This window comes from Phocoena sinus, chromosome 1 (genome assembly GCF_008692025.1).
Source record: "Phocoena sinus isolate mPhoSin1 chromosome 1, mPhoSin1.pri, whole genome shotgun sequence".
In the NCBI taxonomy this organism is placed as follows: Eukaryota; Metazoa; Chordata; class Mammalia; order Artiodactyla; family Phocoenidae; genus Phocoena; species Phocoena sinus.
In genome coordinates, this window is record NC_045763.1 from 138,922,531 (window position 1) to 138,940,304 (window position 17,774).

Genomic DNA, 17,774 nt, shown 5'->3' on the forward strand with positions numbered 1-17,774 from the left:
TGCTCCGCGGCATGTGGGATCTTCCCGGACTGGGGCACGAACCCGTGTCCCCTGCATCGGCAGGTGGACTCTCAACCTCTGCGCCACCAGGGAAGCCCTGTTCTTGCCTTCTCGTTCACTCTTATTCAGCCACACTGGCCTCTTCATCATTCCCTGGAACTGGCCAGCATACCTGCCTCAGGGTATTTGCATGTGTCCTTCCTGGAATGCTCTTCCCCCAGATGTTCCCCCCACCATGTCTGTCTCACTTCTTCAGTGCTTTCCTCGAATGTCACCTTATCCACATCGGTGAGGCCATCTGTCGTATTACATTAAGTGGCACTCCATTCCCATGCTTTCTATCCCCGCTTTGTTCTTTACCATGTCATCTATCATCTGACACACAAGATTTTTGTTTTTGCTTTTTATCTATCCCTTACCTACCCCCCACTCCCTACCACACTGTAAGCCCCATGAAGTTGGAACCTTGTCTGTCTTTTCTTCTGTAGCCCTAGTGTCTAGAATAGTGCTTGGGACAGTGAGACATAATAGGTGCTCAGTAAATATTTCATGAACGAGTGGAAGCATTTTGACTTGCAGTTATCAACACCAGTTATGGCTATTAGCCTTGGCCTAATGGGTGGCTGTGGTGAGAAATTACACAATTGTGAAAACTGAGAAAGACGTTTGAGTATTGAAGATACTTTATGGTGTTTGTAATTGTTTCTTCTGTTGAGGACAGATTCAAATAGTTTATGATCTAGGGGACTAGCGGGCTGAGCTTATTAAGACTTAAACTGGAGAGTAAAAGGCATTCTAGCAAAATGAAGGACTGGGTATTTTAAGTAGCTTGTCGTGGTGGACTGTCACTTAAATTCACTTAGCAAATAGCTATCGAATGAATGAAAGTGCACTATTGGTTAACTTCTTGGGACTTTGTGTGTGTGGGGAGGATTTATTAGAATTGATCTTAGTCTGTGATTGTACTACTATGACTATATATTAGAATCTCATGTTTTTTTCCAATCAGATTTTCTCTCTCTTCTTTTACAATTCTTCACTCTTCTGCTGCGGATAACAGCCAAAAAAGTAGTCAAATCTCAATAGTGTATGGACGTCACAGAACAAGAAACAGCTTCCCGTAAAATTATGGTGTCTTTTTTCCTTTTCACGTCTTAACAATTCGACATTTTTCAAGTGTGGGTTTTACTTATGGAGCTTACATTTCATTGCCTGTTGATTTCTTTATTTTATTTCCTTAGTACTATAATTGACTACTTTCTTTATGTGACTCCATTAAGTCTTACACATCAGTCAGTCCCCCATAGTTAGAACTCTGACGCTCAGCAGAGTGGATTTTTTCGCCTCAGCTTGGGTGAGTGGGAGTAAATGCTGGCTACATTCCTTCAGCTTGGCTCAAAGATTTCAGGCATGCTTGTGACCTACTGGCCTGAATTAGGGCTGGTATTGAGTCTGCAAGCATGAGGTTTGGATTAGTAAGGCACAGACCCAGTTCTTGTCTTGGAATTTCACTTGGGAATCTTGTCTCTCCTGGTGACAGTTTCAAATAAAATGACAAGATATACAAATTAGAATATATATGTCTTATGTTTTGATAATGGAAAATAATGGAAAACATCTGTAACCTCTAACAGTAATTTGCACCTATTTGAAATTACCCTCCAAAAGCGTTTGATGTTCTAGTGTTCAGTTAAGAATCCTCCGTGTTCACATAACAACTGTCTGATGATCTCATACTTATCGATATTTAGTGTATAAAGCCAAATCAGTTTTGACCCTTCAATTTGCTGAAGAGTATGTAGCGTTTTGGGGTATTACATTTGGGCAACACAAGCAGAAGGATTTTATTTTTTGAAGATTGCTACACTAGGTTAGTGCCATGGTCTTATTCAGCAGATGCACCAAGTGGAGGTTTGGCAGGTGATAGGGAGAGAGTAGAACTGTTTTCTTTGGCTTAAACTTTAAAGTTGGTACTTTATGAACACATCTAGTTTCCCTAAGAGATTATGGGTTTATCTTCTCTGAAATCATACCAGTCAATTATAAAACTTTTGTTTTCCCCTTAGCTTTATTGTTACAGCCATACCATCATTTTTATACATAGCCTTTGGTATAGAATTTTATTAGCTTTTTAAAAAATTCTAAAAATGATTTTCTTCACTTTGTCTGTTATACCTGCTTCCTTTGTTTTGTTTCCCAGTGGCAGCTTGGAATGGAAACTGTCCATATTCTAGCACCACTCATGTCGGCATGTCTTTCTGTCATGACAGGGGTTCATGTGTGATGGGATGTGCTTATAGCATGTACTCAGGAAATTTGAACCATTTTCTTTATTCATTTGAAAGGGATGCTTTCTCAAATTGTGAATGCTGTTGCATTTGTTTCAGTAAATTCAATGAAAAAATGACTGTTTCATAGAAAGCTATAAAGGTTAGTTGTCCTCGTTCATAAGTTGTGCTGACTGATTTAGATGCAGTTCCTATGGGATTGTCCCCTTACACTGTTGGCACTTAGCTGATTGACAAGAGAGAGGCCTTGAAAAAAGAGCACCGAAATTTAAGGGAAAGGAACGGGATAATACGTTTTTAAAAACAATCTATTTTGAAGGTAAGTTTTGAGCCATAGAAAACTAGCCCTTCAACAGGCAGTTAGGAAAGAGTCTTCTATCAGTTGGAATAACTCCATGTACCCAGATCACCCCAACACATTCTGTCTGTGCTTGACTGTTCCTCTCCACGCTTTCTGATCTCCCATCTGTGTCCACTTGAGGATCCCACATTCAGCATTAGCTGGCCCTGGGTCATCTTGATTGGCGAGGCCGTATTTGTATAATCTGTCTGCTGAGGTGGAACAATAACAGCTGGTACGCAGCTGTACAGTTTGTCCTGGGAACTCCTATTTCAGCCAGCAGTTATACTAACAAAATTGGAAACATTTTCAAATAGTTGCTTTCTGTGACTACTGTTTGTGTTAACTGTTTGGAGACTCCCATTTAGTAACCTAAACATCTACCATCTCTAATTGACTTTCTGTGCTACAGCCTCATTAAAGTTTCGTATTCCTCAGATCAAGTCTGACTGCAAAGAGAATAGTCATTTTCTGATTCTGAGGAGTGAGCACGTAAGAACAATAGTGAATCAGTGACTCCTAATTTGATATTTCAGAATGAGCCAGTTCTCTTCTAATTCAGGCCATGGAAGGGCGTTTGGAAGTTTTGTGAAATTCTGTATGGCCATTGTCGCTCATTACTTCACTGTAAAGGAGGCTGTTTCACAACATCCTCATGGAATTCTTCTGAGCTGCACATAACAGAGAAGCATTTATGTTCCCCAGCAGTTAGTACTTGAATCCAATTCTAAGACAGGAAGGGTTTCTCCCCTACTCAGAGAGATTAGACATACTTCACCACGTAGGAGGCTTAAGCAGAATTCCTTGGCTTGGCCCTGTGTGCACAAAGGCTGGATTCTCATTGTCCAGGTGGCCCCCTCCCCTTCTCTTAGTCCCTCAGCCAGATTCGCTGTAGGATTCAGAGCAGGAAGTATTAGTTAATTTTGTGTGCTTCGTTCTAAACATCTGCACTTGAGTCTTTTTGTTTATGGAAGGAATGTGGCAAGGGGAGGCCTGGGAGGCAGCAGAACCTTCAGAAGCTAAATATTTTCTTGAGGGTGTGTATACCCATGGTTAGTTTTTTTTTACTTTTTAATTTATTTATTTTTGGCTGTGTTGGGTCGACGTTGCTGCGTGGGCTTTCTCTAGTTGGCGGCAAGCAGGGGCTACTCTTCTTTGCGGTGCGCGGGCTTCTCATTGTGGTGGCTTTTCTTGTTGCGGAGCATGGGCTCTAGTCGTGTGGGCTTCAGTAGTTGCAGCACGCTGGCCCTAGAGCACACGGGCTTCAGTAGTTGCGGCACGCAGGCTCTAGAGTGCAGGTTCAGTCATTATGGCGCACGGGGTTAGTTGCTCCGCGGCATGTGAGATCTTCCTGGACCAGGGCTCGAACCCGTGTCCCCTGCGTTGGCAGGCGGATTCTTAACCACTGCACCACCAGGGAAGTCCCATGGTTAGTCTTCATGTGCATGAACGTGAGGTGAAGGGGAAAGATGTTCTAGCTGTAGAGTTGCTGGAATACTTTCCAGACGTGTACTTACTGGTTTTCTTAATTGTTTGGCTTGGCTCCTTTCCTTTAAAGTCCTTCATCTACTTTTGCATGCCCCCACAGTATGAAGGTAGTGTCGTCGCTATCATTGGAAAAACGGAGACCTAGTCCTCTTTTCTGTTCATTTGCCATTTAACTAGATCTTCTTACTCTGTCAACTGTGAAATGAGTAGGATGGACAGATAAAGAGTAGAGAAGTGTATTCAGAGAGAGAGAGTGTGTGAACAAGCACATGGAAGGTCTCGACTATAGTTGCTTAATGGAATAAAAAGTAGCTCCTTCAGTTTTCAGTTCTTGATTATCCATGATTACAGGTAGTTTCAGATAACACAGGATATTCAAGCCATGACTCTTCCACTCTGTTTTCTGTTTTCGCTTCCTTATTTATTCAGGTTAGATTCTAAGTTCCTTGGAGTTACATCAATCCCGCTACCTTATTGTCCTTCCATTGACCCTGGACAGGAGGTGCTAAGTGCTGCTGTAGAAAATCACGCCTCCACGAAGATGTCCGTACCCTCATCCTGGCAGCGTTGTCTCTGCCCAGCAAGCCTTTCTCTCTAGTCAGCTTTCTGCTAGTCTCTATCGTGCCTCTACACTCTCTTCAGATATTCCCCACTGGCTTTGCCCTCAGCCCCTGAGCAGGTACCCTTGATTTTCACTGCACAGAAAAAATAAAGTCATCAGTTAGAACTCTTTCAACTTCCATCCTCTAAAACCTACTAAATCACTTAACATTTGCACCCAGGTAGAAAGCAAGGATGCAGGTTTTCTCCTTTATGGAGCCAGTCCTTTCACCAGTGCTGAATCACGTTCTTGTTTCCCCGCCTTGTTTCCACAGTCATTCTTTCTCTTTCTGCTGACTGGAGCACAACAGCATGTAATACAGCCTTGTAACTTCTCTCACAAAAAAAGGGAAAAATCTTCCCCTGGCCCTGTATCCCCTCCAATTACCGTCATCTTCTTTTTCTCCTACCCTTTAGCCAGATGTCATACCAGGTTGGCTACACTCACTGTGTCTACCTTCCCACGTCCTATCTACCATACATACTCAGTTCCAACCCAGCAAGATCGCTGCCGGTGGGACTGCTCTCACTGAGCACCTCAATGACCTCTTTGTGGCTTGAAGCCATTGGAGGCTTCTTAGTCATTATCTTACTTTATTCGCCTAGCAGATTTAAACACCATTGATTCTTTCCTTCTTCGCCCTCTCGGCTTCTGTGACATTCTGTGTTGTCTTTTACTTGCCCTCCTCCCTCTGGTCTTCATAGTCTCCTCTGTTGCCTCGTCTTCTGGCTGTGCTTTAAATGTTTATGCGTCTTATGGCTGTGCTTTAAATGTTTATGAGGAAGCCTAAAAAGTCAGCTCCCTCCTCACTCAACACTCTGACCTCATTGGTCTCAGCGATACCACATCTTCATTATCCATCCACAGGCTAAGGAATCCCAAATCTGTATCTCTAACTTAGATGTCTCTCTTGGGCCATCGGACTATTCACATCCAGCTCCCTACTAGACATTTTTTCTTGTCTAGATGACCACAGACACCTTAAATCTTGTGTTTCCAAAATAGAACTCATCTCCCCATCCTGCCCTCCACTTCTGCCTCCAATTTTGCTTTAACCTCCTTTGTTCTCTATTTCAGTGGATGGTACATCTCTCCATTTGGCTGTTTTTAAACTAGAAAACTGAATGTTAGTCTCAATCCTTCCACCTTGTGGAATGCATAAAGGAAGCTTTGGCAATGAAACAGAATGTCAATAGGGTAAAAAGTAAAGAAGGCTTTCAGAAATGATTCCTGCTTTCCTGCATCAGTTACAAATTACTGTTGAAGTCTGCTAACTACATGTCACCCAAATCCGTTCATTTCTCTATTCCAGCTGTCCCTATTTTTAGTTCAGCCACTGTCGGCCAGGGTTACCGCCACATCTTCTTAAATATTCTCTCTACCTTTAGTCCTGTCCCTTCTAACCTAATCTCCACACAGTGGCCAGAATGATCTTTCTAAAAATCAAACCTGATCATACATTTCCTGACGTAAATCCTTCAGTGGCTTGCCATCAGCCTGAGGAAGTTGAAGTTGCTCTTTAGCATGGCCTCAGGCCTGGCGTGCTGTGCTTGCTAGCTGACTCATCTGCAGCCACTCTCTCCCGTTCTAGATGTACTGCACACCTCTGATTCCTCCAGTGGCCACTCCTCTGTGTTCTCTGGGCTTTCATACATCCTATTCCATCTGCCTGGATGACTGATCTCTGTTGGCCTAGCTAATTCCTCTGCATTCCTCAGGTCTTGGATTTAGATGTCACTTCCTCTAGAAAATTTCTTGACCTCTTATAGACGTGGGTTAGGTGACTTTCCTCCATGCTCCCAAAACCTCATGTCCTTCCCCTGTCATCGCACTCATCACGTGGAATTGCAGTGATCTGTATCCACTACTGGGCTGGCTGCAATGTCGAAGGTCACGCACATGGCCATCTTGTTGTGTGGAATGTGTGAGCCCCCTTTACAGATTGCCACAGAGCCCTCTACCTCTTTCAACTGTAGCTATAAGTTAGAATGAAAAAAGCAGCTCTGAAAATGAGGCATGGTGAGGCAGCGCCAGCAGCAGCAAGCTAGGGTGCTTCCAAGTTTAATGCTAGCGGAGTGGCTTTTCTGACGTTCTGCCACCCATCGCTGTGTTTGTGCCGACACTGAGTGACCACATATGCCTGTTTCTTTCAGTGTGTGGCTTTGTGGTGCAGATGTTTGTCTGGGACACAGGATACCCTGATCCATTTACCTCTTCTCCTTTGATCCATTCTCCTGTAGGTTGGGTTGCTAAAGAACAATGAGATGGCAGAAATGTAGACAGAGAAAATAGAAAAGCAAGGGTAATCTGTAATCCACAGATTAGTGAGTAAGCCTTTGAACATCCCAAGCCACATACTCATGAGTGAAACTAAATTGTTTTACCATTCCAGAATGTTTTAGATAGTCTCTGGAATGCCATCGATACTGTATTATAACCTCGCCTTCGTTCAAAGATGACGTCTTTACATTTTTGACACAGTAAAGAGATACAGGTTAAATTTGCATTCTTTGAACAAGAAGGTTGTAAACTGTATTGGCACGACCTGTGTCCAGACAAAGTGTTATACTGCCTCCTAGGTAGAAGATCTGGATTTGTAAAATATTCTTTGGCAACTATACCAGGTAGGCCCTTGTACAATCAGGCTCTTGTGTGTGAACATCTCCAGGATCCTAGTTCACGAATTCTCTTCTGTACCGTATTATAATAATGCCTTATATTTGTATAGCCTTTTATAATGAATCAGGTATATGCAAGATCTTAGTTTGACCTTCCAACAACTCTTTGAGGTAGGAGGCTCAGGGATTATCACCCTCATTTTCTTTTTTTAATTTTATTGAAGTATAGCTGATTTACAATGTTGTGTTAATTTCTGCTGTCCAGCAGAGTGATTTAGTTTATACATATATATTGTTTTTTATCTTCTTTTCCATTATGGTTTATCACAGGATACTGAATATAGTTCCCTGTGATATACAGTAGGACCTTGTTGTTTATCCATCCTATATATAATAGTTTGCATCTACTAATCCCAAACTCCCAATCTTTCCCTCCCCTACCCACCCCTCCTCCTTGGCAACCACAAGTCTGTTCTCTATGTCTGTATCACCCTCATTTTTACAGAGGAGGAAATGACCGAACAGAAATCACACAGCTAGTAATTGAAGGAGCCAGGATGTCTACTTAGGTCTCATAATGCCCAGTCCTGTGTTTTTTCCATCATACCATACATCTTTATGTTCAAGATCTTATGCGTGTGAATGTTTCATTATATGGGGGACAGTTAATCAAACCCCTCTTTTAAGATCTGAACCAGTTGGGAAATGGAGTCAGATATGGCTCATCATATCAGTTTTATTACAGGTAAAACTGGCTTGAAGAACTGAGCCTGGGCATATAGCTTACATGGGCCTTTTGCCCCACCCCACCTGAACTCGTGCACTTAGTCCTGAATCGAGTAGCAGGACAGCAGCAGGCCTCCCCCGCAGTGTGAGAGGTGCTGTCTTGCACTGAGGAGTGAGGGAGAGGAGAGAGAGGGACTCGGGTGGCAACTAGGAGAGAGCTGAGGAGATTCTGGGCCACACGTGAGCAACACTTCTTCTTCCCTGGGGATGAGTGGGTGTGAGGAAGTGAGAGAATGGCAGAAGTCTCTCCTCAACACTTCTGAGAGTGCAGGAATTCCTCTTCTGTGGGCTTTGTAGGCTGGTTCTTCCTGTGAAGTTGATTCACTTGGACAGAAGAGACTGTAAGCTTCTCGAGTTCAAGGACCACTTATGTCTAGTGCATCCTGTCCCCCAAAGTATATAACATGGGACTGAGCATGTACTTGTGCCCAATAAATACTTGTTGGCAAACCGTGATCTTCATTATAACATAGAAGCAGCAAAACATAGATATTGTCAGAGATAGAAAGACCAATCTGTGAATGAATGGTGTTTAAAAACAGCTGAAAAACATTCTCTTTTTTACCCACCTGAAATCCTGCTGGCTGGCAACCAAGCTGTCCCAGCCGTCAGGCTGCGTTCTGCTTGCTGCAGGGAGCTGCCTGATGCAGGGACTCTTCTTCCAGAGGGATGACAGCCCGTTCGCTCCTCCCTGTTGCTGTCCTTTCTTGCGCAGCACTCATATATTCTCTTTTGAACGAACACAGCTTCTTTAAATCGCCTTTCTCTTCTCTCTTTCTCTTTTTTTGTCATCTCTTTGTCAGCTACTAGAGGAATTTTTTTTCTTCTTTCCTGCTGTAGTCCCTGCCCCCGTATCTCAATCACTGTCCTTCACTCTTTTTTTTTTTTAATTTTATTTATTTATTTATGGCTGTGTTGGGTCTTCGTTTCTGTGCGAGAGCTTTCTCTAGTTGTGGCAAGTGGGGGCCCCTCTTCATCGTGGTGCGCGGGCCTCTCACTATCGCGGCCTCTCTTGTTGCGGAGCACAGGCTCCAGATGCGCAGGCTCAGTAGTTGTGGCTCACGGGCCTAGTTGCTCCGCGGCATGTGGGATCTTCCCAGACCAGGGCTCGAACCCGTGTCCCCTGCATTGGCAGGCAGATTCTCAACCACTGCGCCACCAGGGAAGCCCCGTCCTTCGCTCTTTCTCAGATTTCTCTTTCTTAACCTGGTAAGTAAGTAGAATAGTGCTGATGATACTCTTCCTGCATCAAGAAGTAACATTAAAATTAATAAAGAACGAATTTTTAAAAATCTTGAAAGTGACCAGAAGACCCATTTAGAAAGCCAGCAAATATTTTCTTTTCTGTCTTTTAATTAAGCTTTTGTGGAAGCACCGGCATTAAGGATAAATGCTCATTTTCACTCAATTTTATTTTTGTTTAACAATATAAGTACATAATACATGCTATCATTTTTCACGGCAACCAAAATTTTAACAACACACATCATAAATGGGCTTTTATGAGCCAGCTTATGAGTGCAGCTGTAACTTATTTCTGTGGGAAAACACGCACTGTTTCCAGGCTTAGAATAGCCTATTGGACACAGCCAGTGTGTTGTGTTCTGGAACCCTCTTAGCGTAGTGTGCACAGGTTGGTTTGTATCCTCTTTCTCTGTCAAGTTCCAAAGCAAAGTGGGAATAGAGGGGGTTTCTTTGCTTCGTACGTATGACTTCTGGACATCGATGTGTTTGCCCCACAGGAAAAGCGTTTGACATCACATACGTGCGCCTCAAGTTCCACACCAGCCGCCCGGAGAGCTTCGCCATTTACAAGCGCACGCGGGAAGAGGGGCCCTGGGTCCCTTACCAGTACTACAGCGGCTCCTGCGAGAACACCTACTCGAAGGCAAACCGAGGCTTCATCAGGACGGGAGGGGACGAGCAGCAGGCCTTGTGCACAGATGAATTCAGTGACATTTCCCCTCTCACCGGGGGCAACGTGGCCTTTTCAACCCTGGAAGGAAGGCCCAGTGCCTACAACTTTGACAATAGCCCTGTGCTGCAGGTAGGCACCTAGCGGTTGTCTTGGTAGCCAGTCAGTTCTTCCATATGCAGGATGCAGGAAGATGATTGTAGTGGGGGACCGTGGTCCCACTTCTGAAGTAAGGGGTAGGAATAGCACCTACTCCACCAGGACAGACAGCTGGATTTTATTCTGCTCTCCTGTGTACTCTTAATAAGTGAAGGAAAGTGGTTTTATTTCTGCTGCCCAGTTGATGTTTGTTCTTAGTTTTCATGCACGTGTATTCTGGGATGTAAATTTTACAGATTTTTTAAAATGTTGAACAATTTTGACTTGAGTCTCTGTACTTGCAGTGGAAACATTTTGCTTCTGCCTTCCTTTTGAAGGAGGGTATTTGAATGAATCTACCAAATTTTTTTGTATCCTGTCGTACCTCTTCTTTGATTTGACAAAATAAGAAAACTATTTTTTTTTTTTTTTTTTTTTTTTTGCGGTACGCGGGCCTCTCACTGCTGTGGCCTCTCCCGTTGCGGAGCACAGGCTCCGGACGCGCAGGCTCAGCGGCCATGGCTCACGGGCCCAGCCGCTCCGCGACATGTGGGATCCTCCCGGACCGGGGCACGAACCCGTGTCCCCTGCATCGGCAGGCGGACTCTCAACCGCTGCGCCACCAGGGAAGCCCAGAAAACTATTTTTTAATATTAGGAAGAGGGAACAACTGAAGCAAGATGTTTAAGAACTCTACCTTCCTTCGTTATTGTACAAGGAAATTTTGGTTGGGTTTGTCTGGTACTGTTGCCAATCACTATGAAAACTCTTCATTACCTAAAAGCACTGGTTTTTGTGACAAGATATAAATTTAGGTAACCCTGCTATATTGCTTAAGGATGGTGGTAGAAACTTTTCCCTATATGGCAATAGAAAGAATTAAAGGTTTCTTGTTTCATAAATGCCGTATGCTTATTCCTTATACACTATAATTTGGAATCTTTCTGTATTGCTTAGATGTCTGTGACGTTTTCTTATGTTCTGGCTGTTTGATTATGGAGAGGCAGATGCGTGTCATGCCATACTCAGCACATTCACACAGACTGGAGATGCTTCTGTCACATGGCTGGAGTTAACATTTAAATGGGGACAGTCTGTATTAATTCGCTGAGACAAGAAAGACTGGATGTGGGTTTGCAAACGCTGTGTATACTTTATGAAAAGCTGTTGTGACTTCTAAGTAGGGAATCTCCCTGTTTTTCTGGGCCTTATGCCTTTGTGTTCCCTCATTCTTTCTCTTTGGAACTTTTTATGTACAAGGACCCTTTGTCTAATTTGGCCATGTGGCTTTGGACAGTGGCAAAAGATGAGAATATATTCTCGCTGAGTCCAGTTCTTCCCTTCCATTGTATTTCTGTAGTTTGCTGGGAGATCATAAATCTTGATTTTGGTAAGCTCTGAGGGTTCTGGTGAGCAATGAGTGTGTTTGCAAAGGTCTTTCAGAAAGGCGGTAAGGTGTGTTCAAAATACATGGCAGAAAGAATAACTGACTTCGATAGATGAAAAAGCAGGAGACAGATTACCTAGGGCAGAAGTGATCTATAAATACTCTTTAAGTTGGTCAACTGGCACACATTTTCTAACTTTGATTCTTCCTACGCAAATTATTGTATTTTACTGTCCTGGGGAGGGAATAGTATAGTCAGTAGGGAAAAGCAGTAAGGTAATGATGTGACTGTGGTTTTCTGGTACCTTTGCTAACTGTATGCCTTGTCAGCCTGTCTTGAAAGCAGTTCCCCCAGCTATAGGAATTCTGGCGTTTCTTAACTCTTCATGCCACAGAAACTTGTAAGACTAAATGTGGCAAAAGGCTGTGGGCATCTGCAATAGATTTGGTCGGTTGGTATCATTATGCAGAAACATTAATTATGCGTCTCTGGATGTAAGAGCTCTGGCTCTGAATTACAGTTGCCAAGGAGGGTTGACTGATACGACTTGTAGCCGATCTGACGGTGAGGAGAGAGGCAGTTGGCTTCTGCCCTCATTGCTCCCTGTGCCTCCCTCTAAAAGTTGTGATCTCCCAGAAGAAACCTTCCCAGTTTCAACGCATATGAATATTACTAAGCATGCAGTGATTTATAATAATAATTAGCACTTATTATAGCACTTACTATAATGTGACAAGCATTTTTCTAAACCCTTTAGATGTATTAAATGTATTAACACATTTAACCTTCCCAATAACTCTATAAGGTAGATACTTTTATTTTCTCCATTTTACAGATGAGGAGTCAGGGGCCCAGAAAAGATAAAATCACTTGCCCCAAATCACACAGGTTGTTTTGTTTTTTATTTTTTTTACATCTTTATTGGAGTATAATTGCTTTACAATGGTGTGTTAGTTTCTGCTTTATAACAAAGTGAATCAGTTATACATATACATAATCACACAGTTTTAAGTGGCAGAACTGGGATTCAAAACGTAGAAAGTCTAGTTCTAGAGTCTGTTCTTTTTAAGATGCCTGTTATGGAGAAAACAAAAAAACTTAGATTCAACTCTTGAGAAGCTTTTATTCCAGGAGAGCTGTGATAAAGATGAAGCCTGTCGAAGATATAATAAGCATTAAACACAGAGATATGTTTAGCTGTTTACACTACAGACGACTAAAAGATTCCTAACATTGTGGCCATGAGTGGGCGTTGTTATTGGAGTTCCAAGTTTGGATATGGTGAAATCATCTCTTCTCCTTTCTAATTATACATGAAGGCTTCATGGAGATTAGCCTTGATGAGCTCTGTGTTGTTCTACATGCCAGGTGTTTGTCCTGGTGTAAGCAGTGATTCTTAATCAGGGGTGTGCTTCCCAGTCTCACGTGAAGCCTTCTGAAAACATAGACGCCTGCAGCTCTGCACGTGCTGGTTAACGTCTCCGTAGGTAATGCTGATATGCAGTCCCAGAAGAGGACTTAAAGTGGACATGGGGGACTTCCCTGGCAGCCCAGTGGTTAAGACTTCGTGCTTTCACTGCACGGGGTGTGGTGGGTTCGATCCCTGGTCAGGGAACTAAGATCCCACATGCCATGGGGTGTGGCCAAAAAAGAAAATAAATAAGTAAGTAAGTGGCCATGGTATATATGGGTAGTTTTATGTAATATACCACTCTAAAACTTAACGGTTTTAAACAACCGTGATTTATTATTTCTCATGATTTTGTGTTGGCCTGGGCTCGCTCCCTGGCAGGTCAGCTGGGAGCTGGGTTTTTCTCTCCCTGTGGTCTTACATCCTCAAGGGGGCTAGACTAGGCTTCTTCATGTGATGGAGGAAGTATTCCAAGAGGGTAAATCCCAGTGCACACATGCTTGTTAAACCTCTGCTTGTGTCACATTTGCTGATGTCTCCTTGGCCAAAGCAAGTCACACGCCCAAGCCTGGAATCAGCGTATACAGGGACTACACAGGTTGTGGACACTGGCAGACATGATTCATTGGGATAATTGTTATAACTACTACAGATGTAAACGTCTGACTAAAATTAGCTCAGTGAAACGGCATTTATTATAAGTGCTTAGATCTCATAAAACCGAGGGGAAAGCTGTATAACCTTCATTCTTGTCCTCTGCCATTATGGTATACCTACCGACTTGATCAGTTGGAGTTTCCTCAAATCTGTTCATTTGCTCGGTAAATGTTACTTGAGCACCAGCTATATGCTAAGCACTAGTGAAATGCAGTGAACAAAACAAAACAGATTCCTGCCCTGTGGGGCTTATAATCTGGTGGTGGCAGTGGTGGGGTGGGCAGGTGGTGGTGATGGAAACAGGCAGTTTAAATAAAATAGGGAAGGGAAATAGGGAGTTGCAGGGGGTGGCAATTTTCGATAGGATGGCCAGGGAACGCCTCACGAGAAGTGACATTTGGGAAGGGTCAAGACAAAGTACGTCTGATTGGTTCAGGCCAGTGTAATGATTGATTGCTTTGTGCTTGGATGTGTCTCCCAGATCTGTCCGTAGTGGAGGGGGTAAGAGGGAGAGGGAGATGGTACAAGATGGGCAGGAGGAGGCAATGACCAGTGTATCTGATACAGTGGTGGTACTTCGTGAGTTCTGTGCTGGCCTCTCTTGACTGGCTTTGGGGTGTGGGTACAGGATGGAGAGATGAGACGTGTGTTGACTACCTAATGCATGCTGAGCGTTGAAAAGCATATTTCACTTAAGCCTCTCTACAGCCTTGTGAAGAAACTAATATTATTCCTGCCTCGGGAGACTCTGAGTGGTAAAGTAACAACTTAGATCAAAGAAGGGAAGAGTCAAGAAGGAAATTCAAGTATGAAGAAATGAAAGGAGTCCTTGAGTGTTATAATAGATTTAATGCCAGAAGAGGACATGAGTTAAATGATATATTAACTGTTTAGAAGATTTTGTCACATATATGTCTCTTATCTTCAGTGCCTTTACCTATCTTTTCTGTGTTTTTGTTTTCTGACAGGAATGGGTAACTGCCACTGACATCAGAGTAACACTCAATCGCCTGAACACTTTTGGGGATGAAGTGTTTAATGACCCCAAAGTTCTCAAATCCTATTATTATGCAATCTCTGATTTCGCTGTGGGTGGTAGGTAAGTAAACCATTAAATAACCTTGAAAGTGATTGGAGCTTTGGTGTAGAAGTGAATGTAGCAACTTGTTTACAACTGTATTAGTAATGTTTTTTGGACCTCATTATCCTGGAAACAAAGTAATTAGGTTTTCTAAAACCTTGTCAAATCAACACATTAGTGAATTCTTATTGAGCATTTAAGCGCAAAGCTACTGAGGAAGTGCAAGTCTGACATTCACTTACTGAGAAGGACCTGACCTTCTAGGATCCTACAGGTGAATGGGGCAGGCGATGTATGAATATGCGAAAAGTTAAATACTAGTACCATCAAGCGTTTTGGATAAAGAGATGTCATATGTCAGAGAATAGTTACAGGACTGTCAGGCTAGAGAAACAGATGGAATCTAAGCTGGGCGTCGAAGAATAGGTAGGGTTTAGATAAGAAGAGAGGATGTCTGGGTTGGGTGCAAGAGGGTTGGGTGCATGTCATGAGCAAAAGTTTAGAGTTGGAAGCGTTTAAACCTCCTTGACTTAAGGAAAATCTTATATGAATTTGTGGAGTTGTAAACCAGAGAGTTTGGTAGCCAGAGACCTTAGACAGTGAGCCAGGAATCTTGGACTTACCTCTCCTTGTAGTAGACTATGAAGTCTCAAGAGCAGAAGCATTATTTTTGTATGCAGTGTTCCTGGTATGGGATTGATGCTCAGTGAAAGTTGATGGAAACTGTAACCAGTGAGAAATCATGTACTTTTTTGTTGTTAGGGCTATGATTTCAACACAGTAGATTAGGAAGATCAGCTGCAGGCAAGGTAACAGTAGAATATGATCGAGAGAATTTACGTTCCTGTTATTATGCTGTCGTCTAGGTGTTAGGTGACACCAAATACCTGACATTAAGGTGGTGACAGCAGAATGGAAAGAAACATTTAGGTGCATTTTATGAAGGAAGAATTATCAGGATTTTAGTCAAAGGTGATTTTGAAGGTTTAGTTACCAGGAGAATGGTGGTATCATTAACAGAATAAACGGAGAAGATGAGCTCATTTGGGAAGGTGGTGAGTTTAGTTGTAGAATGTAAAGTTTTAAGTCGTGGAGGACATCTCAATTTGTGCAGCAGTCAAGGACAGGAGCTTGGGAGAAAGAGGCGGCCTGGAGATATACATTTGGGATTCATCCTGGTGCACTGTAGGTGTTTCAGAAGTGTTTGAGTGTATTATTAGGTGGTGATTGAAGCTGTGGAACTGACTGCCATCTTTAAAGAGTGAGTGAGGGTAACGGCTCTGCACCAGAGTGCGTGTTAGTATTCATGGGGATTTCCATGAGTCCTTAGTTTATGGTAGTACCTGCATCTAGGGGCTCCTTCAAGGATTCTTGCCCCAAACAACCCGAGGGAGTGTCAGTCTACCGGAGATCCATATGGTGGTGTGGTATCTGTCTCTCACTGTCTTCAGATCAAATACTTTAAAATCATGATGGCAGATAACTGCTGAAATTTATTGACTTGTTATATGCCTGTACAGTCCTGGGCACATACATATAGCAACCTCTTGATCTTCTCAATAACTCTATGAAATAGGTATTATCATCCTCCCTATTTTACAGGTAAGGCACCGAGTTTAAGTTCCATTGGTAAGTCACAGGGCAAGGTTTCGAACCCAGGCAGCCTGGCCTTGGAGTCCATGTTCTTCTTAACCATTACACTTGGCTGCCTCTTGAGATGCACACATTTCACTTCAGGAAATGGTCCTACAGATGTCCTCAGAAATTGTTGGGGACTTTCTTCTCATGTCTGGTTAATGCCCCATCCCCTGTTAAATAAAGCTACCTTTTTTTTTGTCTTGTTTGATTTTTCTTCATACCTGAAAACACACAGTCATTACTTAATCTTGCTCAGTTCCTCAGTTTACAGTTTTGAGTGGTAAACTCAAAAACATCCTGAGGTGGTTTTCAGTTCTCTGTGTACATCCCTTTTCTGCATCCGTTTCAGGACGTCATAGGTGTTTCATTCTTGTAAGGGTCTCTTCTCTCCCCAGGTGTAAATGTAACGGACATGCAAGCGAGTGTGTGAAGAATGAATTTGACAAGCTGGTGTGTAATTGCAAACATAATACTTATGGCGTAGACTGTGAGAAGTGCCTTCCTTTCTTCAATGACCGGCCGTGGAGGAGGGCGACTGCCGAGAGTGCCAGCGAATGCCTGCGTGAGTGCCCCTTGGTGTTCGTCCGCTAAATTGTCTTGAGGACTTCAGAGGTGGGAGAAGGAATGGGTGACTTCCTTTGATTCCTCCTTGAAAGGAAAAGCCTGGAAGACAGAGCTTCTTCTCTAATTTGAGAGTGTAGAACAATAACCTGCATGCACGTCAAAGGAAAATCATAGATGCGGGCAGTTGGCCACAAACGTAAACTGTGCTGGTTTTATGTTTCCTTCATGAACACACATAACAGAATGGGAGCAGCATCTTCAAGGTTTGGCCTTTGCTTAGCTCTAAATACTGGGCTGGGGTTGCCTACTCTAAAATATGGTTTCTCCAGTCTTTGTTGCCCTTTAAAATATTCTTCTTGCTTTCAATGCTCATTTATTCGAACAGCCAGGATTGTTGATGAACATTTGTCAGGTGTGATGAGTTCTAGACTAAGACTGCTATTCGATGGATTATTTATCAAAATTATTTTTTCTTTATCTCACTAAAGAGCACAATGGGGAGGATTTCCTACTTCCGTCATGCAGAGGTGGGTGGCTCTGGGAGGAAGAGTAGAGCCTAGTATTCTTAGGAAGAGGTAAAATAAAAAGATTACACATTGTTTATTCCTTCATAATGTCGTGGTTTATTCTGAAGAGATAGAGAAAGGAATCTCAGGAGAAAAATCATGAAACCATGTAATCATGATTTGCCAAGGACTTGAAAGTGAGAAACTTTTAAAGCAGCAACATTTTCTTATGTCCTTATAAATATTCCTTATCGTATCCTCTTGGTAATAAAGGGAATAAGAAGGAAGACACTCTGAACTTGCAGGAATTATTGGCAGAAACCTTGAAAAAGGACCAATATCTTGACTCATGACT

General features: G+C 42.8%; 1 protein-coding gene across 2 annotated transcripts in view; it reads left to right on the forward strand.

The window, feature by feature from the left end:
• LAMC1 (laminin subunit gamma 1) overlaps window positions 1-17,774 on the forward strand; it is a 123,329-nt gene that overhangs the window by 63,463 nt on the left and 42,092 nt on the right. For both annotated transcript variants that reach the window (XM_032625346.1, XM_032625336.1), the window contains exons 2-4: window positions 9,864-10,168; window positions 14,599-14,729; window positions 16,745-16,911. In XM_032625346.1, coding sequence (XP_032481237.1) covers window positions 9,864-10,168; window positions 14,599-14,729; window positions 16,745-16,911 — 603 coding nt within the window. The remainder of the gene's footprint in view (window positions 1-9,863; window positions 10,169-14,598; window positions 14,730-16,744; window positions 16,912-17,774) is intronic.